This window comes from Bombina bombina, chromosome 6 (genome assembly GCF_027579735.1).
Source record: "Bombina bombina isolate aBomBom1 chromosome 6, aBomBom1.pri, whole genome shotgun sequence".
NCBI lineage: Eukaryota > Metazoa > Chordata > Amphibia > Anura > Bombinatoridae > Bombina > Bombina bombina.
The window spans coordinates 1,057,253,968-1,057,280,039 of NC_069504.1; the positions used below are offsets into that span (position 1 = coordinate 1,057,253,968).

Genomic DNA, 26,072 nt, shown 5'->3' on the forward strand with positions numbered 1-26,072 from the left:
TTTCATTCATGAAAATTGACATTTCCCTGGTTTTCTTAAAATATACTTACCTTTTCTTCTTGAAGCCGCTCCAGTGATTTACCAGCCTGTCGCAAGCCTCTGCATACGTCAGCAATGACGATTCCGGCATCCTCCAATCACGGCTTCCCCCCGGGGGAATCATTGCCTGAGGCAACGCCGTGATTGGAGGGAGCTGGTTTCGTCATTGCTGGGTAAGTAAACCAGGAAGAAGCAGACGGGGCATCGTTTTCAGAACGGCGATCCGGCGTTTCAGAAGAAAAAGGTAAGTATTTTTAAAATACGGTGCAATGTCAATTTTTCAATGAACGTGCCCCTGTTTTTAATAGATTTTTTTAAAAAAACGGGCACTTTCACATGAAAATTGACCTTCACTTTAAATAGATTTGATAGAGCAGGAAGTTTTTAAAAACTTTCCAATTTAGTTATATTATCAGTTTTGTTTAGTTTTCTTGGTATACTTCCTTAACCCTTTGAGTGCTAAGCAATTTCCCACTTGGGTGCTAAGATTTTTTTAATGTTTTTTTTATTTTTCTATTTTTTAAACATTTTTTTTTTTTTTTAACTTTTTTATTATTTTTTTCAGACCCCCAAGACTTACACTGTTGGAAAGGTGAGGCGATTACCTTTGCAATGGTCTTGGGGGTCTGTAGCTGCTTAAATGCCTGAGATACAGGCTTCTAAGCAGCATGACCCCTGCTCCTATACTTAACATTGTTAAATATAAATAAAGTTGCGCGGTGACGTCATCACGTTATTGCGCGTGACGTGACCACGCAAAACGGGAAGCCCCGGCGATGCCTGTCACTTTACAGGCACGATCGCCGGGGTAGGAGCGGGTGGGAGCCCCCAGATCTCCCTCAAGGTGGGAGAGTGCTAGTGACGGCTCTGAGCCGTCATTAGCACCAGAGTGGGAAACTCTGTGACGGCTCAGAGCCGTCATTAGCACTCAAAGGGTTAAAGAGTAATTCAATTTCTAGGTGATCTCAGGAGTGTGAAAATATCTAGCCACCTGGTAGAAGTGTTTGCAACATTATTTATAGCAATGATATACATAATTGCAAATACTGCTGCCACAGACAACAAAAGACACGTGCTCGCTCCTGAGCTCTTAACAGCCTACCTAGATTTAGTCTTCAACAAAAGATACCAAAAGAACAAAGCAGATTTGATACTAGAAGTACATATGAAAGTTGTTTAAAATGGCATGTTCTATCTGAATCATGAAAGTTTAATTTTGACTTTACTGTCCCTTTAATATATATATATATATATATATATATATATATATATATATATATATATATATATATATATTTTATTATTATATATATATATATATATATATATATATATATATATATATATATATATATATATATATATATATATATATATATAAACCCTGGTTTGAAGTGGAGGGACATACCCCTTAAAAAGCCTATTGGGTATATTTTTCTAATCTCCTCTCTGCTGTGGTCATTTAAATACAGCTATGAATGAGCTTCTGCACTGATAAATCAATCAAATCACTGAATAGGGTTAGGTTTCTGAAGTCCATTGTATACACTTCAATCTCTCATGGACATTGGGGGAAATTATTTTTTTAATGATAAATTACAGGAAAAAGAGGGTAAAATAATAACTGAAAGTATTTTGTGAAGTAAATTAATATACTTAAAGGGACACTGAACCCAATTTTTTTCCCGTGATTCAGATAGCGCATGCAATTTTAAGCAACTTTCTAATTTACTCCTATTATCAATTTTTCTTCGTTCTCTTGTTATCTTTATTTGAAAAAGATGGCATCTAAGCTTTTTTTGTTTCAGAACAATGGACAGAACGTTTTTATTGGTGGATGGATTTGTCCACCAATCAGCAAGGACAATCCAGGTTGTTCACCAAAAATGGGCCGGCATCTAAACTTACATTCTTGCATTTCAAATAAAGATACTAAGAGAATGAAGACAATTTGATAATATGAGTAAATTAGAAAGTTGCTTAAAATGTCATGCTCTATCTGAATCACAAAAGAAAAATTTTGGGTTCAGTGTCCCTTTAAAGGGAAGCAGGTAAACTTTTTTTGCAAGAAAAAAAGGTAAATTAAAAGCTGTTTAAATTTAATGTCAAACTAACTGGAAGTCATGATTTTGTACAGAGACTCTACTGCTCATTGGCTAATAGGGACAACCCAGAGAGAAAAAGTTTGATTTAGTTCACACAGGAACATATAATTAAAAAAACAAAACAAAAAACAACAAAGCACAGAAATACATTTTGAAAACCTATTATAGTAGACATGGAGAAAATGTTCTCATATATTTATATATTTTATGGTTTCATTTCCCTTAAAGAGATAATAAACCCAAATTTTTCTTTAATGATTCAGATAGAGTATGTAATTTTAAGCCGTTTTCCAATTTACTCCTACTATCAATTTTTCATTTTTCTTTTGCTATTTTTGTTTAAAAAGCAGGAATTTAAAGTTTAGGAGCCAGCCCATTTTAGGTTCAGCACAATGGATAGTGCTTGCTAATTGGTGGCTACATTTAGCAAACCAATAGGCAAGCATAACCCAGGTTCTCTTAAGCTTTACATTCCTGCTTTTTAAATAAAGATAGCAAGAGAACTAAGAAAATGTGATAATAGGAGTAAATTAGAAATATGTTTAAAATGATCTGCTCTATCTGAGTCACAAAAGAAAAAATTGGGTTTAGTATCCCTTTAAGAAATGATAAAAAACAAACAGATAAGGACAAAACACCCTTGGGCCAGGAACAGCAGTATATAGGGAGAATGTTGGACTGTATTTGGCCTCTATGACATGAGTTATCACTCTAGGCTCTGCAGTGTTTTATCTGACTCACTGTGAGGATGTGGGGAGAAAGATGCTGCAGTATGTAAAGAGGCGTTCAGAGATAAACTGCTGCTTAGCAACAACAGCAGTAGTTAGTGAATCATGCAGCTGCTAGCGATGTGTGTATCTGAGTATGTAGAAAGCACAACTGAATACAAAAGGCACAATTAATGACCCAATTATCATTAAAACTCAAATACAGACGACATAATGCAATAACGGAAGCCACAACTCTTGAGCAAGGCACGGCTGGTGAGTCAATTACAAGCAGCATACTCATATAGCCAGCAATCATTGGCCGTGTCCTGCTCAGAAGCTGCAATGTGTTGTAGTATTTGTTTTATACAAACTAAAAAATAGCATGCTCTTACAAGTCAGAGCATTTCATTTTGGCATTAGAATGCATCATTAGCACTCAAGGGCCCGATCCGATATGCAGCGTCGTCCGCAAAAGCCGGCGACGCCGAAATTTTGCGCGGATTTGGTATCCTATATACAGCGTAACCTAGAAGTTACGCTCTTATATTTCTGCCTTCGCCCGTAGTTTTTTGGGCCATAGACAGGTATACCAAACCCGCGCAGTTTGGTATCCAATATACAGCGTAAGGACTTACGTGGCGAAAATGGAGAAATCCTACTCCATTTTCACCTCGCCACAAAATGCAGCCGTAGTAAGCCTTACGCTGTGTATTGGAGCCCGTAACTCCCTAAACTACCTGCCAAATAAAACCTAACACCTAAAGCATGCGCAATGTCTATCTACCTGTCAACCGCAAACTGCTAAATAAAACCTAACACCTAATGCATGCGCAAAGTCTATCTACCTGTCAACCGCGATCCCCCGCCGCAATGCCTAATAAAGTATTTAACCCCTAAACCGCCACTCCCGGACCCCGCCGCCACCTACATTAAATGTATAACCCTCTAATGTGATCCCCCTACACCGCCGCCATCTACATTACCTACCCCCTTAATGTGAGCTCCTACCCCACCGCCAGCTATATTAAATTATTAACCCCTAATCTAATCCCCCTACCCCGCCGCCAGCTATATTAAATTATTAACCCCTAATCTAATCCCCCTACCCCGCCGCCAGCTATATTAAAATTATTAACCCCTAATCTAATCCCCCTACACCGCCGCCAGCTATATTAAAATTATTAACCCCTAATTTAATCCCCCTACACCGCCGCCAGTTATATTAAATACATTAACCCCTAATCTAATCCCCCTAAAGTAATCACCTCTATTACCAGCCCTTAAAAACAGAATTTATGTTTACCTGATAAATTACTTTCTCCAACGGTGTGTCCGGTCCACGGCGTCATCCTTACTTGTGGGATATTCTCTTCCCCAACAGGAAATGGCAAAGAGCCCAGCAAAGCTGGTCACATGATCCCTCCTAGGCTCCGCCTACCCCAGTCATTCGACCGACGTTAAGGAGGAATATTTGCATAGGAGAAACCATATGGTACCGTGGTGACTGTAGTTAAAGAAAATAAATTATCAGACCTGATTAAAAAAAAACCAGGGCGGGCCGTGGACCGGACACACCGTTGGAGAAAGTAATTTATCAGGTAAACATAAATTCTGTTTTCTCCAACATAGGTGTGTCCGGTCCACGGCGTCATCCTTACTTGTGGGAACCAATACCAAAGCTTTAGGACACGGATGAAGGGAGGGAGCAAATCAGGTCACCTAAATGGAAGGCACCACGGCTTGCAAAACCTTTCTCCCAAAAACAGAATTTATGTTTACCTGATAAATTACTTTCTCCAACGGTGTGTCCGGTCCACGGCGTCATCCTTACTTGTGGGATATTCTCCTCCCCAACAGGAAATGGCAAAGAGCCCAGCAAAGCTGGTCACATGATCCCTCCTAGGCTCCGCCTACCCCAGTCATTCGACCGACGTTAAGGAGGAATATTTGCATAGGAGAAACCATATGTTACCGTGGTGACTGTAGTTAAAGAAAATAAATTATCAGACCTGATTAAAAAAACCAGGGCGGGCCGTGGACCGGACACACCGTTGGAGAAAGTAATTTATCAGGTAAACATAAATTCTGTTTTCTCCAACATAGGTGTGTCCGGTCCACGGCGTCATCCTTACTTGTGGGAACCAATACCAAAGCTTTAGGACACGGATGAAGGGAGGGAGCAAATCAGGTCACCTAAATGGAAGGCACCACGGCTTGCAAAACCTTTCTCCCAAAAATAGCCTCAGAAGAAGCAAAAGTATCAAATTTGTAAAATTTAGAAAAAGTGTGCAGTGAAGACCAAGTCACTGCCTTACATATCTGATCAACAGAAGCCTCGTTCTTGAAGGCCCATGTGGAAGCCACAGCCCTAGTGGAGTGAGCTGTGATTCTTTCAGGAGGCTGCCGTCCGGCAGTCTCATAAGCCAATCGGATAATGCTTTTAATCCAGAAGGAGAGAGAGGTAGAAGTTGCTTTTTGACCTCTCCGTTTACCAGAATAAACAACAAACAAAGACAAAGTTTGTCTGAAATCCTTAGTAGCTGCTAAGTAAAATTTGAGAGCACGAACTACATCCAAGTTGTGCAACAAACGTTCCTTCTTTGAAACTGGATTAGGACACAAAGAAGGCACAACTATCTCCTGGTTAATGTTTTTGTTAGAAACAACTTTTGGAAGAAAACCAGGTTTAGTACGCAAAACCACCTTATCTGCATGGAACACCAGATAAGGAGAAGAACACTGCAGAGCAGATAATTCTGAAACTCTTCTAGCAGAAGAAATTGCAACCAAAAACAAAACTTTCCAAGATAATAACTTAATATCAACGGAATGTAAGGGTTCAAACGGAACCCCCTAAAGAACTGAAAGAACTAGGTTGAGACTCCAAGGAGGAGTCAAAATTTTGTAAACAGGCTTGATTCTAACCAGAGCCTGAACAAAGGCTAGAACATCTGGCACAGCTGCCAGCTTTTTGTGAAGTAACACAGACAAGGCAGAAATCTGTCCCATCAAGGAACTTGCAGATAATCCTTTTTCCAATCCTTCTCGAAGGAAGGATAGACTCTTAGGAATCTTAACCTTGTCCCAAGGGAATCCTGCAGATTCACACCAACAGATATACCAAATTATGTGGTAATTTTTCTGGTTACAGGCTTTCAGGCCTGAACAAGAGTATTAATAACAGAATCTGAGAACCCTCGCTTTGATAAGATCAAGCGTTCAATCTCCAAGCAGTCAGCTGGAGTGGGTCGAACGGACCTAGAACAAGAAGGTCTCGTCTCAAAGGTAGCTTCCATGGTGGAGCCGATGACATATTCACCAGATCTGCATACCAAGTCCTGCGTGGCCACGCAGGAGCTATCAAAATCACCGACGCCCTCTCCTGATTGATCCTGGCTACCAGCCTGGGGATGAGAGGAAACGGCGGGAACACATAAGCTAGTTTGAAGGTCCAAGGTGCTACTAGTGCATCCACTAGAGCCGCCTTGGGATCCCTGGATCTGTACCCGTAGTAAGGAACTCTGAAGTTCTGACGAGAGGCCATCAGATCCATGTCTGGAATGCCCCACGGTTGAGTGACTTGGGCAAAGATTTCCGGATGGAGTTCCCACTCCCCCGGATGCAATGTCTGACGACTCAGAAAATCCGCTTCCCAATTTTCCACTCCTGGGATGTGGATAGCAGACAGGTGGCGGGAGTGAGACTCCGCCCATAGAATGATTTTGGTCACTTCTTCCATCGCTAGGGAACTCCTTGTTCCCCCCTGATGGTTGATGTATGAACTTGGCCCTCGCTAGCTGAGGCCAAGCTTTGAGAGCATTGAATATCGCTCTCAGTTCCAGAATATTTATCGGTAGAAGAGATTCTACCCGAGACCAAAGACCCTGAGCTTTCAGGGATCCCCAGACCGCGCCCCAGCCCATCAGACTGGCGTCGGTCGTGACAAGGACCCACTCTGGTCTGCGGAAGGTCATCCCTTGTGACAGGTTGTCCAGGGACAGCCACCAACGGAATGAGTCTCTGGTCCTCTGATTTACTTGTATCTTCGGAGACAAGTCTGAATAGTCCCCATTCCACTGACTGAGCATGAACAGTTGTAATGGTCTTAGATGAATGCGCACAAAAGGAACTATGTCCATTGCCGCAACCATCAAACCTATCACTTCCATGCACTGCGCTATGGAAGGAAGAGGAACGGAATGAAGTATCCGACAAGAGTCTAGAAGTTTTGTTTTTCTGGCTTCTGTCAGAAAAATCCTCATTTCTAAGGAGTCTATTATAGTTCCCAAGAAGGGAACCCTCGTTGACGGAGATAGAGAACTCTTTTCCACGTTCACTTTCCATCCGTGAGATCTGAGAAAGGCCAGGACAATGTCCGTGTGAGCCTTTACTTGAGGAAGGGACGACGCTAGAATCAGAATGTCGTCCAAGTAAGGTACTACAGCAATGCCCCTTGGTCTTAGCACCGCCAGAAGGGACCCTAGTACCTATGAGAAAATCCTAGGAGCAGTGGCTAATCCGAAAGAAAGCGCCACGAACTGGAAATGCTTGTCCAGGAATTCAAACCTTAGGAACCGATGATGTTCCTTGTGGATAGGAATATGTAGATACGCATCCTTGAAATCCACCTTGGTCATGAATTGACCTTCCTGGATGAAAGGAAGGAGTGTTCGAATGGTTTCCATCTTGAACGATGGAACCTTGAGAAACTTGTTCAAGATCTTGAGATCTAAGATTGGTCTGAACGTTCCCTCTTTTTTGGGAACTATGAACAGATTGGAGTAGGACCCCATCCCTTGTTCTCCTAATGGAACAGGATGAATCACTCCCATTTTTAGCAGGTCTTCTACCCAATGTAAGAATGCCTGTCTTCTTATGTGATCTGAAGACAACTGAGACCTGTGGAACCTCCCCCTTGGAGGAAGCCCCTTGAACTCCAGAGAATAACCTTGGGAGACTATTTCTAGCGCCCAAGGATCCAGAACATCTCTTGCCCCAGCCTGAGCGAAGAGAGAGAGTCTGCCCCCCACCAGATCCGGTCCCGGATCGGGGGCCCGCATTTCATGCTGTCTTGGTAGCAGTGGCAGGTTTCCTGGCCTGCTCTCTTTTGTTCCAGCCTTGCATAGGTCTCCAGGCTGGATTGGCTTGAGAAGTATTACCTTCCTGCTTAAAGGACATAGCCCTTGGGGCTGATCCGTTTCTGCGAAAGGGACGAAACTTAGGTTTATTTTTGGTCTTGAAAAGACCTATCCTGAGGAAGGGCGTGGCCCTTGCCCCCAGTGATATCAGAGATAATCTCTTTCAAGTCAGGGCCAAAGAGTGTTTTCCCCTTGAAAGGAATGTCAAGCAATTTGTTCTTGGAAGACGCATCCGCTGCCCAAGATTTTAACCAAAGCGCTCTGCGCCACAATAGCAAACCCAGAATTTTTTCGCCGCTAACCTAGCCTATTGCAAGGTGGCGTCTAGGGTGAAAGAATTAGCCAATTTAAGAGCACGAATTCTGTCCATAATCTCCTCATAAGAAGAAGAATTACTAATAATCGCCTTTCCTAGCTCATCAAACTAGAAACACGCGGCTGCAGTGACAGGGACAATGCATGCAATTGGTTGTAGAAGGGAACCTTGCTGAACAAACATCTTTAGCAGACCTTCTAATTTTTTATCCATAGGATCTTGGAAAGCACAACTATCTTCTATGGGTATAGTGGCGCGCTTGTGTAGAGTAGAAACCGCCCCCTCGACCTTGGGGACTGTCTGCCATCAGTCCTTTCTGGGGTCGACTATAGGAAAACAATTTTATAAATATGGGGGGAGGTACTAAAGGTATACCGGGCCTGTCCCATTCTTTACTAACAATGTACGCCACCCGCTTGGATATAGGAAAAGCTTCGGGGGGCCCCGGGGCCTCTAAGAACTTTTCCATTTTACATAGTGGTTCTGGAATGACCAGATAATCACAATCATCCAAATTGGATAACACCTCCTTAAGCAGAGCGCGGAGATGTTCCAACTTAAATTTAAAAGTAATCACATCAGGTTCAGCTTATTGAGAAATGTTTCCTGAATCTGAAATTTCTCCCTCAGACAAAACCTCCCTGGCCCCCTCAGACTGGTGTAGGGGCCCTTCAGAAACCATATCATCAGCGTTCTCATGCTCTACAGAATTTTCTAAAACAGAGCAGTCGCGCTTTCACTGATAAGTGGGCATATTGGCTAAAATGTTTTTGATAGAATTATCCATTACAGCCGTTAAATGTTGCATAGTAAGGAGTATTGGCGCACTAGATGTACTAGGGGCCTCCTGTATGGGCAAGACTGGTGTAGACGAAGGAGGGGATGATGCAGTACCATGCTTACTCCCCTCACTTGAGGAATCATCTTGGGCATCATTTTTACTAAATTTTTTTATGACATAAAATACATATAGTTAAATGAGAAGGAACCTTGGTTTCCCCACAGTCAGAACACAATCTATCTGGTAGTTCAGACATTGTAAACAGGCATAAACTTGATAACAAAGCACAAAAAACGTTTTAAAATAAAACCGTTACTGTCACTTTAAATTTTAAACTAAACACACTTTATTACTGCAATTGCGAAAAAGTATGAAGGAATTGTTCAAAATTCACCAAAATTTCACCACAGTGTCTTAAAGCCTTAAAAGTATTGCACACCAAATTTGGAAGCTTTAACCCTTAAAATAACGGAACCGGAGCCGTTTTTATATTTAACCCCTTTACAGTCCCTGGAATCTGCTTTGCTGAGACCCAACCAAGCCCAAAGGGGAATACGATACCAAATGATGCCTTCAGAAAGACTTTTCTGTGTATCAGAGCTCCACACACATGCAGCTGCATGCCATGCTGTCCTCAAAAACAAGTGCGCCATACCGGCGCGAAAATGAGGCTCTGACTATGATTAGGGAAAGCCCCTAAAGAATAAGGTGTCAAAAACAGTGCCTGCCGATATAATCATATCAAAATACCCAGAATAAATGATTCCTCAAGGCTAAATATGTGTTAATAATGAATCGATTTAGCCCAGAAAAAGTCTACAGTCTTAATAAGCCCTTGTGAAGCCCTTATTTACTATCTTAATAAACATGGCTTACCGGATCCCATAGGGAAAATGACAGCTTCCAGCATTACATCGTCTTGTTAGAATGTGTCATACCTCAAGCAGTAAGAGACTGCACACTGTTCCCCCAACTGAAGTTAATTGCTCTCAACAGTCCTGTGTGGAACAGCCATGGATTTTAGTTACGGTGCTAAAATCATTTTCCTCATACAAACAGAAATCTTCATCTCTTTTCTGTTTCTGAGTAAATAGTACATACCAGCACTATTTTAAAATAACAAACTCTTGATTGAATAATAAAAACTACAGTTAAACACTAAAAAACTCTAAGCCATCTCCGTGGAGATGTTGCCTGTACAACGGCAAAGAGAATGACTGGGGTAGGCGGAGCCTAGGAGGGATCATGTGACCAGCTTTGCTGGGCTCTTTGCCATTTCCTGTTGGGGAGGAGAATATCCCACAAGTAAGGATGACGCCGTGGACCGGACACACCTATGTTGGAGAAAATAGCCTCAGAAGAAGCAAAAGTATCAAACTTGTAAAATTTGGTAAAAGTGTGCAGTGAAGACCAAGTCGCTGCCCCACATATCTGATCATCAGAAGCCTCGTTCTTGAAGGCCCATGTGGAAGCCACAGCCCTAGTGGAATGAGCTGTGATTCTTTCGGGAGGCTGCCGTCCGGCAGTCTCGTAAGCCAATCTGATGATGCTTTTAATCCAAAAAGAGAGAGAGGTAGAAGTTGCTTTTTGACCTCTCCTTTTACCGGAATAAACAACAAACAAGGAAGATGTTTGTCTAAAATCCTTTGTAGCATCTAAATAGAATTTTAGAGCGCGAACAACATCCAAATTGTGCAACAAACGTTCCTTCTTTGAAACTGGTTTCGGACACAGAGAAGGTACGATAAGCTCCTGGTTAATGTTTTTGTTAGAAACAACTTTCGGAAGAAAACCAGGTTTAGTACGTAAAACCACCTTATCTGCATGGAACACCAGATAAGGAGGAGAACACTGCAGAGCAGATAATTCTGAAACTCTTCTAGCAGAAGAAATTGCAACTAAAAACAAAACTTTCCAAGATAATAACTTAATATCAACGGAATGTAAGGGTTCAAACGGAACCCCCTGAAGAACTGAAAGAACTAAATTGAGACTCCAAGGAGGAGTCAAAGGTTTGTAAACAGGCTTAATTCTAACCAGAGCCTGAACAAAGGCTTGAACATCTGGCACAGCTGCCAGCTTTTTGTGAAGTAACACAGACAAGGCAGAAATCTGTCCCTTCAGGGAACTTGCAGATAATCCTTTTTCCAATCCTTCTAGAAGGAAGGATAGAATCTTAGGAATCTTAACCTTGTCCCAAGGGAATCCTTTAGATTCACACCAACAGATATATTTTTTCCAAATTTTGTGGTAAATCTTTCTAGTTACAGGCTTTCTGGCCTGGACAAGAGTATCGATAACAGAATCTGAGAATCCTCGCTTCGATAAGATCAAGCGTTCAATCTCCAAGCAGTCAGCTGGAGTGAAACCAGATTCGGATGTTCGAACGGACCCTGAACAAGCAGGTCTCGTCTCAAAGGTAGCTTCCAAGGTGGAGCCGATGACATATTCACCAGATCTGCATACCAAGTCCTGCGTGGCCACGCAGGAGCTATCAAGATCACCGACGCCCTCTCCTGATTGATCCTGGCTACCAGCCTGGGGATGAGAGGAAACGGCGGGAACACATAAGCTAGTTTGAAGGTCCAAGGTGCTACTAGTGCATCCACTAGAGCCGCCTTGGGATCCCTGGATCTGGACCCGTAGCAAGGAACTTTGAAGTTCTGACGAGAGGCCATCAGATCCATGTCTGGAATGCCCCACAGCTGAGTGACTTGGGCAAAGATTTCCGGATGGAGTTCCCACTCCCCCGGATGCAATGTCTGACGACTCAGAAAATCCGCTTCCCAATATTCCACTCCTGGGATGTGGATAGCAGACAGGTGGCAGGAGTGAGACTCCGCCCATAGAATGATTCTGGTCACTTCTTCCATCGCTAGGGAACTCCTTGTTCCCCCATGATGGTTGATGTACGCAACAGTTGTCATGTTGTCTGATTGAAACCGTATGAACTTGGCCCTCGCTAGCTGAGGCCAAGCCTTGAGAGCATTGAATATCGCTCTCAGTTCCAGAGTATTTATCGGTAGAAGAGATTCTTCCCGAGACCAAAGACCCTGAGCTTTCAGGGATCCCCAGACCGCGCCCCAGCCCATCAGACTGGCGTCGGTCGTGACAATGACCCACTCTGGTCTGTGGAATGTCATCCCTTGTGACAGGTTGTCCAGGGACAGCCACCAACGGAGTGAGTCTCTGGTCCTCTGATTTACTTGTATCTTCGGAGACAAGTCTGTATAGTCCCCATTCCACTGACTGAGCATGCACAGTTGTAATGGTCTTAGATGAATGCGCGCAAAAGGAACTATGTCCATTGCCGCTACCATCAACCCGATTACTTCCATGCACTGAGCTATGGAAGGAAGAGGAACAGAATGAAGTATCCGACAAGAGTCTAGAAGTTTTGTTTTTCTGGCCTCTGTCAGAAAAATCCTCATTTCTAAGGAGTCTATTATTGTTCCCAAGAAGGGAACCCTTATTGACAGATAGAGAACTCTTTTCCACGTTCATCTGAGAAAGGCCAGGACAATGTCCTGTGAGCCTTTGCTTGAGGAAGGGACGACGCTTGAATCAGAATGTCGTCCAAGTAAGGCACTACAGCAATGCCCCTTGGTCTTAGCACAGCTAGAAGGGACCCTAGTACCTTTGTGAAAATCCTTGGAGCAGTGGCTAATCCGAAAGGAAGCGCCACGAACTGGTAATGCTTGTCCAGGAATGCGAACCTTAGGAACCGATGATGTTCCTTGTGGATAGGAATATGTAGATACGCATACTTTAAATCCACCGTGGTCATGAATTGACCTTCCTGGATGGAAGGAAGAATAGTTCGAATGGTTTCCATCTTGAACGATGGAACCTTGAGAAACTTGTTTAAGATCTTGAGATCTAAGATTGGTCTGAACGTTCCCTCTTTTTTGGGAACTATGAACAGAATGGAGTAGAACCCCATCTCTTGTTCTCTTAATGGAACAGGATGAATCACTCCCATTTTTAACAGGTCTTCTACACAATGTAAGAATGCCTGTCTTTTTATGTGGTCTGAAGACAACTGAGACCTGTGGAATCTCCCCCTCGGGGGAAGTCCCTTGAATTCCAGAAGATAACCTTGGGAGACTATTTCTAGCGCCCAAGGATCCAGAACATCTCTTGCCCAAGCCTAAGCGAAGAGAGAGAGACTGCCCCCCACTAGATCCGATCCCGGATCGGGGACCAACATTTCATGCTGTCTTGGTAGCAGTGGCAGGTTTCTTGGCCTGCTTTCCCTTGTTCCAGCCATGCATTGGTCTCCAAGCTGGCTTGGCTTGAGAAGTATTACCCTCTTGCTTAGAGGACGTAGCACTTTGGGCTGGTCCGTTTCTACGAAAGGGACGAAAATTAGGTTTATTTTTTGCCTTGAAAGGCCGATCCTGAGGAAGGGCGTGGCCCTACCCCCAGTGATATCAGAGATAATCTCTTTCAAGTCAGGGCCAAACAGCGTTTTCCCCTTGAAAGGAATGTTAAGTAGCTTGTTCTTGGAAGATGCAGCAGCCGACCAAGATTTTAACCAAAGCGCTCTGCGCGCCACAATAGCAAACCCAGAATTCTTAGCCGCTAACCTCGCCAATTGCAAAGTGGCGTCTAGGGTGAAAGAATTAGCCAATTTGAGAGCATTGATTCTGTCCATAATCTCCTCATAAGGAGGAGAATCACTATCGACCGCCTTCATTAGCTCATCGAACCAGAAACATGCGGCTGTAGCGACAGGGACAATGCATGAAATTGGTTGTAGAAGGCAACCCTGCTGAACAAACATCTTTTTAAGCAAACCTTCTAATTTTTTATCCATAGGATCTTTGAAAGCACAACTATCCTCTATGGGTATAGTGGTGCGTTTGTTTACAGTGGAAACCGCTCCCTCGACCTTGGGGACTGTCTGCCATAAGTCCTTTCTGGGGTCGACCATAGGAAACAATTTTTTAAATATGGGGGGAGGGACGAAAGGAATACCGGGCCTTTCCCATTCTTTATTAACAATGTCCGCCACCCGCTTGGGTATAGGAAAAGCTTCTGGGAGCCCCGGCACCTCTAGGAACTTGTCCATTTTACATAGTTTCTCTGGGATGACCAACTTGTCACAATCATCCAGAGTGGATAATACCTCCTTAAGCAGAATGCGGAGATGTTCCAACTTAAATTTAAATGTAATCACATCAGGTTCAGCTTGTTGAGAAATGTTCCCTGAATCAGTAATTTCTCCCTCAGACAAAACCTCCCTGGCCCCATCAGACTGGGTTATGGGCCCTTCAGAAATATTATTATCAGCGTCGTCATGCTCTTCAGTATCTAAAACAGAGCAGTCGCGCTTACGCTGATAAGTGTTCATTTTGGCTAAAATGTTTTTGACAGAATAATCCATTACAGCCGTTAATTGTTGCATAGTAAGGAGTATTGGCGCGCTAGATGTACTAGGGGCCTCCTGAGTGGGCAAGACTCGTGTAGACGAAGGAGGGAATGATGCAGTACCATGCTTACTCCCCTCACTTGAGGAATCATCTTGGGCATCATTGTCATTGTCACATAAATCACATTTATTTAAATGAATGGGAATTCTGGCTTCCCCACATTCAGAACACAGTCTATCTGGTAGTTCAGACATGTTAAACAGGCATACACTTGATAACCAAGTACAAAAAACGTTTTAAAATAAAACCGTTACTGTCACTTTAAATTTTAAACTGAACACACTTTATTACTGCAATTGCGAAAAAACATGAAGGAATTGTTCAAAATTCACCAAATTTTCACCACAGTGTCTTAAAGCCTTAAAAGTATTGCACACCAAATTTGGAAGCTTTAACCCTTAAAATAACGGAACCGGAGCCGTTTTTATATTTAACCCCTTTACAGTCCCTGGAATCTGCTTTGCTGAGACCCAACCAAGCCCAAAGGGGAATACGATACCAAATGATGCCTTCAGAAAGACTTTTCTATGTATCAGAGCTCCACACACATGCAGCTGCATGCCATGCTGTTCTCAAAAACAAGTGCGCCATACCGGCGCGAAAATGAGGCTCTGACTATGATTAGGGAAAGCCCCTATAGAATAAAGTGTCTAAAACAGTGCCTGCCGATATTATTTTACAAAAAATACCCAGGTTAAATGATTCCTCAAGGCTAAATATGTGTAAATATGATCGATTTAGCCCAGAAAAAGTCTACAGTCTTAATAAGCCCTTGTGAAGCCCTTATTTACGATCGTAATAAACATGGCTTACCGGATCCCATAGGGAAAATGACAGCTTCCAGCATTACATCGTCTTGTTAGAATGTGTCATACCTCAAGCAGCAAGAGACTGCTCACTGTTCCCCCAACTGAAGTTAATTGCTCTCAACAGTCCTGTGTGGAACAGCCATGGATTTTAGTGACGGTTGCTAAAATCATTTTCCTCATACAAACAGAAATCTTCATCTCTTTTCTGTTTCTGAGTAAATAGTACATACCAGCACTATTTGAAAATAACAAACTCTTGATTGAATAATAAAAACTACAGTTAAACACTAAAAAACTCTAAGCCATCTCCGTGGAGATGTTGCCTGTACAACGGCAAAGAGAATGACTGGGGTAGGCGGAGCCTAGGAGGGATCATGTGACCAGCTTTGCTGGGCTCTTTGCCATTTCCTGTTGGGGAAGAGAATATCCCACAAGTAAGGATGACGCCGTGGACCGGACACACCTATGTTGGAGAAAGGGCCTTTTCCGTGACATTGCCCCAAAGTAACAGCTCTATTGCCAGCCCTTAAAAGGGCTTTTTGCGGGGCATTTCCCCAAAGTAATCAGCTCTTTTACCAGCCCTTAAAAGGGCTTTTTGCAGGGCATTGTCACAAAGTAATCAGCTCTTTTGCATCTAATCTAAATCCCCCTACACCGCCGCCACCTATAATAAATGTATTACCCCCTAATCTAATCCCCCTACACTGCCACCACCTATATTAAATAGATTAATCCCTAATCTAATCCCCCTACACCGCCGCCACCTATATTAAATTGATTAACCCCTAATCTAATCCCCCTACACCGCCGCCAGCTATATTAACCCTAATTATATTAGGGTTAATATAGTTAATATAGTTATTATATTATATATATTAACTATATTAACCCTAATTATATTAGGGTTAATATCGTTATTATATTATATATATTAAGTATAATAACCCTATCTAACTCTAACACCCCTAACTAAATTCTTATTAAAATAAATCTAATTAATATTAATATTATTAATTAAAATATTCCTACTTAAATCTAAATACTTACATATAAAATAAACCCTAAGATAGCTACAATGTAATTAATAATTACATTGTAGCTATTTTAGGGTTTATATTTATTTTACAGGTAACTTGGTATTTATTTTAACTAGGTGCAATAGCTAATAAATAGTTAATAACTATTTAATAGCTACCTTGTTAAAATAATTACCAATTTACCTGTAAAATAAATCCTAACCTAAGTTACAAATACACATACACTATCAATAAATTAAATAAACTACAAATGTCTAAACTAAAATACAATTAAATAAACTAAACTAAATTACAAAAACAAACAAACACTAAACTACAAAAAATAAAAAAAGATTACAAGAATTTTAAGCTAATTACACCTATTCTAAGCCCCCTAATAAAATAACAAAGCCCCCCAAAATAAAAAAAATTCCCTACCCTAATCTAAATTAAAAAAGTTAACAGCTCTATTACCTTACCAGCCCTTAAAAGGGCTCTTTTGCCTGTAAAAAAAAACCACAATACCACCCCCCAACATTACAACCCACCACCCACATACCCCTACTCTAAACCCACCCAAACCCCCCTTAAACAAACCTAACACTAAGCCCCAGAAGATCTCCCTACCTTGAGTCGTCTTCACCCAGCCGGGCCGAACTCTTCTTCCAATCCGGGCGATGTCTTCATCCAAGCGGCAAAGAAGAAGTCTTCCATCCGGCGATGTCTTCATCCAAGCGGCAAAGAAGAGGTCCTCCATCGGGGCAAAGTTTTCTTCCAAGCGGAATCTTCATTCTTCTTTCTTCAGCCCTCCGACGTGGAAAATCCATCTGGCCCGACTGAACGACAAATGAAGTTTCCTTTAAATGACGTCATCCAAGATGGCGTCCCTCGAATTCCGATTGGCTGATAGGATTCTTTCAGCCAATCGGAATTAAGGTAAGAAAATCTGATTGGCTGATTGAATCAGCTAATCAGATTCAAGTTCAATCCGATTGGCTGATCCAATCAGCCAATCAGATTGAGCTTGCATTCTATTGGCTGTTCCGATCAGGGCAATGGGGAGCTTAGGTTTTTTTTTAGTTAGTATTTTATTTGGGGGGTTGGTTGTGTGGGTGGTGGGTTTTACTGTTGGGGGGGTTGTTTGTATTATTTTTTTTTTACAGGTAAAAGAGCTGATTTCTTTGGGGCAATGCCCCACAAAAGGCCCTTTTAAAGGGCTATTGATAGTTTAGTTTAGGCTAAGGTTGTTTTTTTTTGGGGGGGGGGGATTTTTTTTTTTATTTTGACAGGGCTATTAGATTAGGTGTAATTAGTTTACATATCTTGTAATTTGTTTTTTATTTTCTGTAATTTAGTGTTTGTTTTTTTTGTGTGATTTAGCTAATTTAATTAATTGTATTTAATGTAGGTAAGTTATTTAATTGTAGTGTAGTGTTAGGTGCTAGTGTAACTTAGATTAGGTTTTATTTTACAGGTAAATTTGTATTTATTTTAGCTAGGTAGTTAGTAAATAGTTAATAACTATTTAATAACTATTCTACCTAGTTAAAATAAATACAAACTTGCCTGTAAAATAAAAATAAACCCTAAGCTAGCTACAATTTAACTATTAGTTATATTGTAGCTAGCTTAGGGTTTATTTTATAGGTAAAGTATTTAGTTTTAAATAGGAATTATTTAGGTAATAATTGTAGGTTTTATTTAGATTTATTTAAATTATATTTAAGTTAGGGTGTTAGGGTTAGACAGGTTTAGGGGTTAATAAATTTAGAATAGTGGCTGCGACGGGGGTGGCAGATTAGGGGTTAATAAATATAATGTAGGTGTTGGCGATGTTGGGGGCAGCAGATTAGGGGTTAATAAATATAATATAGGTGGCGGCGATGTCGGGGGCAGCAGATTAGGGGTTAATAAATGTAGGTAGGTTGCGGCGATGTCGGGGGCAGCAGATTAGGGGTTAATAAATGTAGGTAGGTTGCGGCGATGTCGGGGGCAGCAGATTAGGGGGTTAATAAATGTAGGTAGGTTGCGGCGGCAGATTAGGGGTTAATAAATATAAATGTAGGTGTCGGCGATGTTGGGGCAGCAGATTAGAGGTTAATAAATATAATGTAGGTGGCGGCGATGTCGGGGTCGGCAGATTAGGGGTTAATAAGTGTAAGATTAGGGGTGTTTAGACTCGGGGTTCATGTTAGGGTGTTAGGTGTAAGCATAACTTTCGTTTCCCCATAGGAATCAATGGGGCTGCGTTACTGAGCTTTACGCTGCTTTATTGCAGGTGTTAGACTTTTTCTCAGCCGGCTCTCCTCATTGAAATCGTGCACGAGCTTGTACGACCAGCTCACCGCTGACTTAAGCAGCGCTGGTATTGGAGTGCAGTGTGGAGCTCAATTTTGCTCTACGCTCACTTCTTGCCTTTTAACGCCGGGTTTGTAAAAACCCGTAATACCAGCGCTGCAGGTAAGTGAGCGGTGAGAAAAAACTGCACATTAGCACCGCACAGCTCATAACGCAAAACTCGTAATATGGCTGTATATGTTTTGCTTAAGTAGACAACCCAGGGTATTGATCTAGGCCGATTTTGGTATATTTCAAGCCATCATCTCGCCACCCAATGCAATCACATAACAAAAATCATTAACTTTTTCACAAACTTTGGGTTTCTCACTGAATCGATTTTTTTTATTTTTTTATTTATTTTTTTCTGCAGTGTAGGAATTCCTCCTCAACTCTACCTGATCCTTCCCAAACAGCTCTCTAACCCTACTACAGCTGTCTGCCAGTACCCAGTTTATAGCATTTTTTTTGAGTGTTATTTATTGTATTTTTCCCCGGAAGTGTAGTGGTTCCCCTTCACCCTCCCTGTGATCATTATGCAGGGCCCCCTCTGATGTGCCTTTTTTTCTGTAATGTAGTGACCCATAACTCTCCCTTCAAAACTTTGTTTCCATAGTGTAGGGACCTGCCCCTCTCTCCCCCTCCTCCGCTGGGCCGCCCACGCACCTTCCCTCCCACATCGTTTACAGGCACCACTGTCTGTAACGATCTGGGACTGATTGTACTCTGTTACCATGTGAAGGCAAATGCTGGAAGCACACAAACTGCAAGTCTCGGTTGCTTGGGCTTTCAGCATTATGGGCATAGATTTACATTATGCGGTATGATGGGCTATGCACCACATGACGTAGATCTAAGTACATTTTGGCAGAGGAGTTAATGTGTTCCCATTGATCCATTCTACCTACTGGAGTGTATTATATTATTTACAAATGGATCCTTTTCCTTTATTTTCTTATTTTAAATAGTGGGTTTTGTCTGTTGTATCCCCACCTATACTAAAAACATGTGTATTTAAGAAATGGTTAAAAAAAAAAAAAAATATGTAAACAAGAAGCTTTTGCTGAAATAACGTATCTAGTGGGGGCTGTGACATGTTCCATTGATGTGTAGCCTACAATCACCAGCTAGCTTCCAGTAGTGCATAGCTGGTCCTGAGCCTACCTATGTATATTTTTCATCAAAGAATACCAAGGGAACGTAGTCAATTTGATACATAGAAGCAAATTGAAGTCTCTTAAAATTACATTTTCTATTTGAACCAGACTACTATGTTCCTTTAATAATTACCAAGGGAAAAAATATACAGCAGCATTCCAATTTATTACAAAATAATTTTCCAGCAGCTCAAAATCCCAATAAATGACATCATTTTTTGGGAAAAAAGCAGCATTATGAAGTCATCATCATTACATAAATTATTAAGCTACCATGCTTTGCTTTAGCTGCATATATGTTGCTTCTTTTAAAGGGACAGTAAACACCTTAAAATTTTATCATAAAATGTTTAGTTATGCATATTAAAACAACATTGCAATGCATATTCGTTATTTATTTTTTCACCCTTTCAGAAGTGAAAAAGCACTCTGTAGACTAACCTTATAGATATAGTTTTCCTTAATTAGATTTAATTTGCTTTTTAAATGTTTAGACTTGGCTGATATAATCTATAGCAAACATCAGAAATGTCTTTAATCAAAAGGTGTTTATCGTCCCTTTATGGTCTGTGAAAATAGTCCGGCCTGGTTGGTTCGCACCTTGTGGGACGTGATTGGTGACTTTCATAACCATGAATGAACCAGAGAGCTGGGTGTCTGCAGCTGTAGTGTGAGAGTGTTTCAAGATCTCAATGTACTATATCTTTCTGAGGCAGTGGTGTGTTTTAACTATAAATCATGTAGGTTTCTCTTCTATCCCAACTCCCACTAGGGTTTCACAGTGACTGCCCCTACTGCACATGCTCTCTGACTCACATGATCCGTTCTCACAGCAATTATAGATATAATGCAAAAGTAAATGCATAAAAAACATAGAACACCATAAATGAAATAAGGTAAAACAAGTGCAGCAGAAATCAAACCCATTCTGAGTGTCATCCTGTTTAATACAGTTCTTCCTCACAACCTTACCTTCTATTGCAGGAAAGTCTGGGCTGACAGGAGGCTGTACAAAATACACAAGCAGAGAAAACAGACGATAAGCTATGTGCTGCAGTCTTATTAGTACTTTTTCTATTTGGTTCTCACACAAAACATGCCTTGGTTTATTTCAACAGATCACTTTTAACCCCTTATGGAGGGACGCATCCGTCCAAGTTCGGATAGTAAACAAAAAAGGAAGCAAATGATCATCACTGCGATCGTGTGCTTCAAAAATGGTGCTGATTGGTTCCTGGGGGACTGTCTGAGTTACTAGACACGTCCCCCAGTTGGGTCAATCAGCGTTTGTACACAGAAGGAAGCATGACGCAGCTAAAGTTAGGAAGTGAAGGGGTTAAATAACTTGCAATATACAGCCACACTTCCATATGAAATGTAAAAATAAATCTGTTATTTTCTACACTACATCAACAACATGAGAATAATTATTTAATAAATATTTCCACATTAATGTCACCTTCCCAAAACACTAACATTTAGGATTTTATACCTATGTTGTTCAAACAAAAATACTAACTGAAAATGAGAAGAGAATCGTTACTATTATTGTCACATTGCACCGTCTTGTAATTTATGTAAAAAAAAAAAAAAGGAAGGAAGGAAATGTTTGATACTTGTACAGATCTATAACAGCTTGCTAAATTTAGCAAAGAAAATTGTAAACATTAATATCAATGTTTCATCACATTATGTATTTTTTTGCATTTACCAGTTTCTTAGGCCGGCGACTGTGATCCACCATGTCCAGCATGGGGTATGCCGACCTCAGGTCATCAATAGTAACCACATTCCTGAATCCCAGACTTTAAAGAGCTGGTGAAGGACAATAAACAGATGAACACATTCTGCCTCATGCCTAGGATCTGTAAAGGGCCATAATAGTCGAAAAATTACTTGTGCCGATTCGCTACAGTGTGTAATTTTGAGACTATCGAACCTACGCTACTGTGTGTTTAACCCCTTGCCGCTCAGGAACTGTGGAACACTACTGGTCAAGAGAGGAAACTGCCACGGATCTAATCAGCAGTGCTAGTTGCAAAAACTCAGGTGTGCAACTAGCGCTGCTGATTACATCAGCGGCGGTTTCCGCAGAGGACCAGCAGTGCTCTGCAGGTTCTGAGTGGCACTTCTACTGTGTGTTTAAACTCACAGTAGCACAAGGTTGATAGTCATAAAATGACATGCTCTAAACACTAAAATTACATGCACTAAATACATTTTATAAGCATAGTACTGAGAATATTACCCTCCCTCGTCTAGTAATGGGTGCTGACATGTTGAAATCTAGCATTTACTGCATTCCAGGGCTTACGTGTCAGAAACTTGCAATGAAATCTAGGTTCCAAAATGCAGGCACCCATTACTAGAGGGAGGTGCATAAAATCTATACGGGGGCCAGATTACTAGTGGAGCGCTAAATATTGCTTACGGGAAACGCAATATTTCCGCTCCACTCTGTAATACCAGTGCACGCAAATGTGCACTGGTATTACAAGTAAAGCGCAATGGAAGCTTTGCAATCACAAGAACGTGCTTCCACAGGCTCCAATGGGAGCCTCGTTTTCATACTGTGAGACGTGGCATGATTACCTAGTGCAGTGAAGGGGGTAAGTTGTGCAGCGATGGGCAGCAAATTGAAATACACATGTATATGAATATATACATATATATTTAGTGTTTATATGTGTATATACAAATATTAACACATATATACTGTATATAAGCATATACATATATATATTTATGTGTTTATATGTGTATATACAAATATTAACACATATATACTGTATATAAGCATATACATATATATTTATGTGTTTATATGTGTATATACAAATATTAACACACACACATTATATACAGGGAGTGCAGAATTATTAGGCAAATGAGTATTTTGACCACATCATCCTCTTTATGCATGTTGTCTTACTCCAAGCTGTATAGGCTCGAAAGCCTACTACCAATTAAGCATATTAGGTGATGTGCATCTCTGTAATGAGAAGGGGTGTGGTCTAATGACATCAACACCCTATATCAGGTGTGCATAATTATTAGGCAACTTCCTTTCCTTTGGCAAAATGGGTCAAAAGAAGGACTTGACAGGCTCAGAAAAGTCAAAAATAGTGAGATATCTTGCAGAGGGATGCAGCACTCTTAAAATTGCAAAGCTTCTGAAGCGTGATCATCGAACAATCAAGCGTTTCATTCAAAATAGTCAACAGGGTCGCAAGAAGCGTGTGGAAAAACCAAGGCGCAAAATAACTGCCCATGAACTGAGAAAAGTCAAGCGTGCAGCTGCCAAGATGCCACTTGCCACCAGTTTGGCCATATTTCAGAGCTGCAACATCACTGGAGTGCCCAAAAGCACAAGGTGTGCAATACTCAGAGACATGGACAAGGTAAGAAAGGCTGAAAGACGACCACCACTGAACAAGACACACAAGCTGAAACATCAAGACTGGGCCAAGAAATATCTCAAGACTGATTTTTCTAAGGTTTTATGGACTGATGAAATGAGAGTGAGTCTTGATGGGCCAGATGGATGGGCCCGTGGCTGGATTGGTAAAGGGCAGAGAGCTCCAGTCCGACTCAGACGCCAGCAAGGTGGAGGTGGAGTACTGGTTTGGGCTGGTATCATCAAAGATGAGCTTGTGGGGCCTTTTCGGGTTGAGGATGGAGTCAAGCTCAACTCCCAGTCCTACTGCCAGTTTCTGGAAGACACCTTCTTCAAGCAGTGGTACAGGAAGAAGTTTGCATCCTTCAAGAAAAACATGATTTTCATGCAGGACAATGCTCCATCACACGCGTCCAAGTACTCCACAGCGTGGCTGGCAAGAAAGGGTATAAAAGAAGAAAATCTAATGACATGGCCTCCTTGTTCACCTGATCTGAACCCCATTGAGAACCTGTGGTCCATCATCAAATGTGAGATTTACAAGGAGGGAAAACAGTACACCTCTCTGAACAGTGTCTGGGAGGCTGTGGTTGCTGCTGCACGCAATGTTGATGGTGAACAGATCAAAACACTGACAGAATTCATGGATGGCAGGCTTTTGAGTGTCCTTGCAAAGAAAGGTGGCTATATTGGTCACTGATTTGTTTTTGTTTTGTTTTTGAATGTCAGAAATGTATATTTGTGAATGTTGAGATGTTATATTGGTTTCACTGGTAAAAATAAATAATTGAAATGGGTATATATTTGTTTTTTGTTAAGTTGCCTAATAATTATGCACAGTAATAGTCACCTGCACACACAGATATCCCCCTAAAATAGCTATAACTAAAAACAAACTAAAAACTACTTCCAAAACTATTCAGCTTTGATATTAATGAGTTTTTTGGGTTCATTGAGAACATGGTTGTTGTTCAATAATAAAATTAATCCTCAAATATACAACTTGCCTAATAATTCTGCACTCCCTGTATATATATATATATATATATATATATATATATATATATATATATATATATAAAGCATAAACATATATATTTACAGGGAACACACAGTCCCCATAGACCGCTATGTAAAGGCACTTTTCAGTGCCATTTTTTTTTTTTTGAAACACCACTCCTGCACATTTCAAGCACTAAAAACTGCTTTGCATTACTATTTTTTATTTTCAAAAAGGCACTACACACTTTATTTTGGGGGTAGTTGGGGGACATTTTAAAAAGTAACCAGAGGTCTGACCTCTGGTTAATTTTTTAAGCACTAATTTCTACCACAAGCTTGTGGTAGCAAATAACTAGCCACTTGTAATGGCTGGTTATTTAATGTGCACCTGTAAACGAATGAATTTGCCCATTTATAGGCGAGCAATAAATTAGCGGTCCACTTGTAATCTAGGCCACAGTGTTTAAGGTCCCTTTAGAGTCAGAGAAGAAAAATTGAGTGACAACTTTTGTCTTGTCTCTTACAAGTATTGCATCAATTGTACCCATGGATAGTGCTGCAGAATGTGTTGTCTCTTTATTAAGTATAATAATAACTGAATGTGTTTTTCCAAAGTGCATCCTGGTCTATACAGCATTAATAATCCACCTGCAATAGCATATTTTCATTGCCCTCCCAATGTGATTACTTGTTATCATCTCATATAGTGTATATGAAGCAAGGAACCCAAACCATTATCCCTCGGCTATGTTTATTGCCAAGTTTAAACTAAATCAGGATTTGCTGGCAGTAACTCCAAACGCTTCATGAAAGGAAAGAATATTTCTCTTTCAGAAAATAAGATTATAAATTTGAAACCACAAAAATATTTATTAAAATGGCAAAGATATTGGGTAAATAAATGGGTTGAATAGGGTTAAAAAGACAGTAAACACCTTAAAATTTGAATATAAAGTATTTAGTTGTGCATATTTTGCCCCCTTTCCATATAATTTAGCTCTGAAAACTGTATTTTTTTTTTTAACACTCAAAGCTGGAAATGCACACTGCAGGCGTCTCAAGGCTAACCCTGCTGCATATATTTCCATAATTGTCTTTAGCCGACAACAGACTGCAAAACAATGCACTTAATACTAACAATATGATCATGACTAGCCTTGTCTGCAGACTCAAGCCCAGATTAGCGCCTCCAAATAAGTCAAATGGTAGGTGGCGTTTGGCTATTGAAAAACAATTGCAGCAAACAAGATATTAGTTAATCTGTTTTAAAAATGTTTAGACTTGGCAGATATATAATTCTATTGCAACATAACATAAATGTCTTGTTTACTGCTTCTTTTCAGATTTTTGTCTTTCTGTTATTACGTACCCATCCTAATCCTAACTGGAGGTACAGATATTGGTGTTCAAGCAGATATTTGCAAAAACTTCCTTAAATTTACACACATGGTAGAAGATTTTTTGCTTATGAGAAAAATATGGTAATACAAATTACTAAATTATTGATACAGTAACTAACACCAGGCAATGTTATATTTATTTCCACTAAATATTAATATATATATTATATATAAAAAATAATATAAATAAGAAATGACTGGGTGAAAGGATACTCTCTGGCATTCTGTTCTAAAGGACCTTGGCCAGACATCAGAACACACTTGTCATGAAACTGCTGAAACATCCTCAGTGGGCTGTGAGACAGAATAATCTGATCTGATGAAACCTGGCAATATGACACAAAAATGTTAGCAATAGACTGAGCCTTATAACTCACAGCTCATACTGCATATTTGTAAACATGATCAATTAGGTCATCTGCAGTGATTC

General features: G+C 40.7%; 1 protein-coding gene across 1 annotated transcript in view; it reads right to left on the minus strand.

Annotated features, from left to right (window-relative positions):
- Nucleotides 1-26,072, minus strand: part of HDHD5 (haloacid dehalogenase like hydrolase domain containing 5) — a 73,226-nt gene that overhangs the window by 29,378 nt on the left and 17,776 nt on the right. The window contains exons 3-5 of the mRNA XM_053718858.1: nt 25,856-25,968; nt 21,555-21,648; nt 20,816-20,849 (exon numbers count right to left, since the gene is read on the minus strand). Of these exons, the coding sequence (XP_053574833.1) occupies nt 20,816-20,849; nt 21,555-21,648; nt 25,856-25,968 (241 nt within the window). The remainder of the gene's footprint in view (nt 1-20,815; nt 20,850-21,554; nt 21,649-25,855; nt 25,969-26,072) is intronic.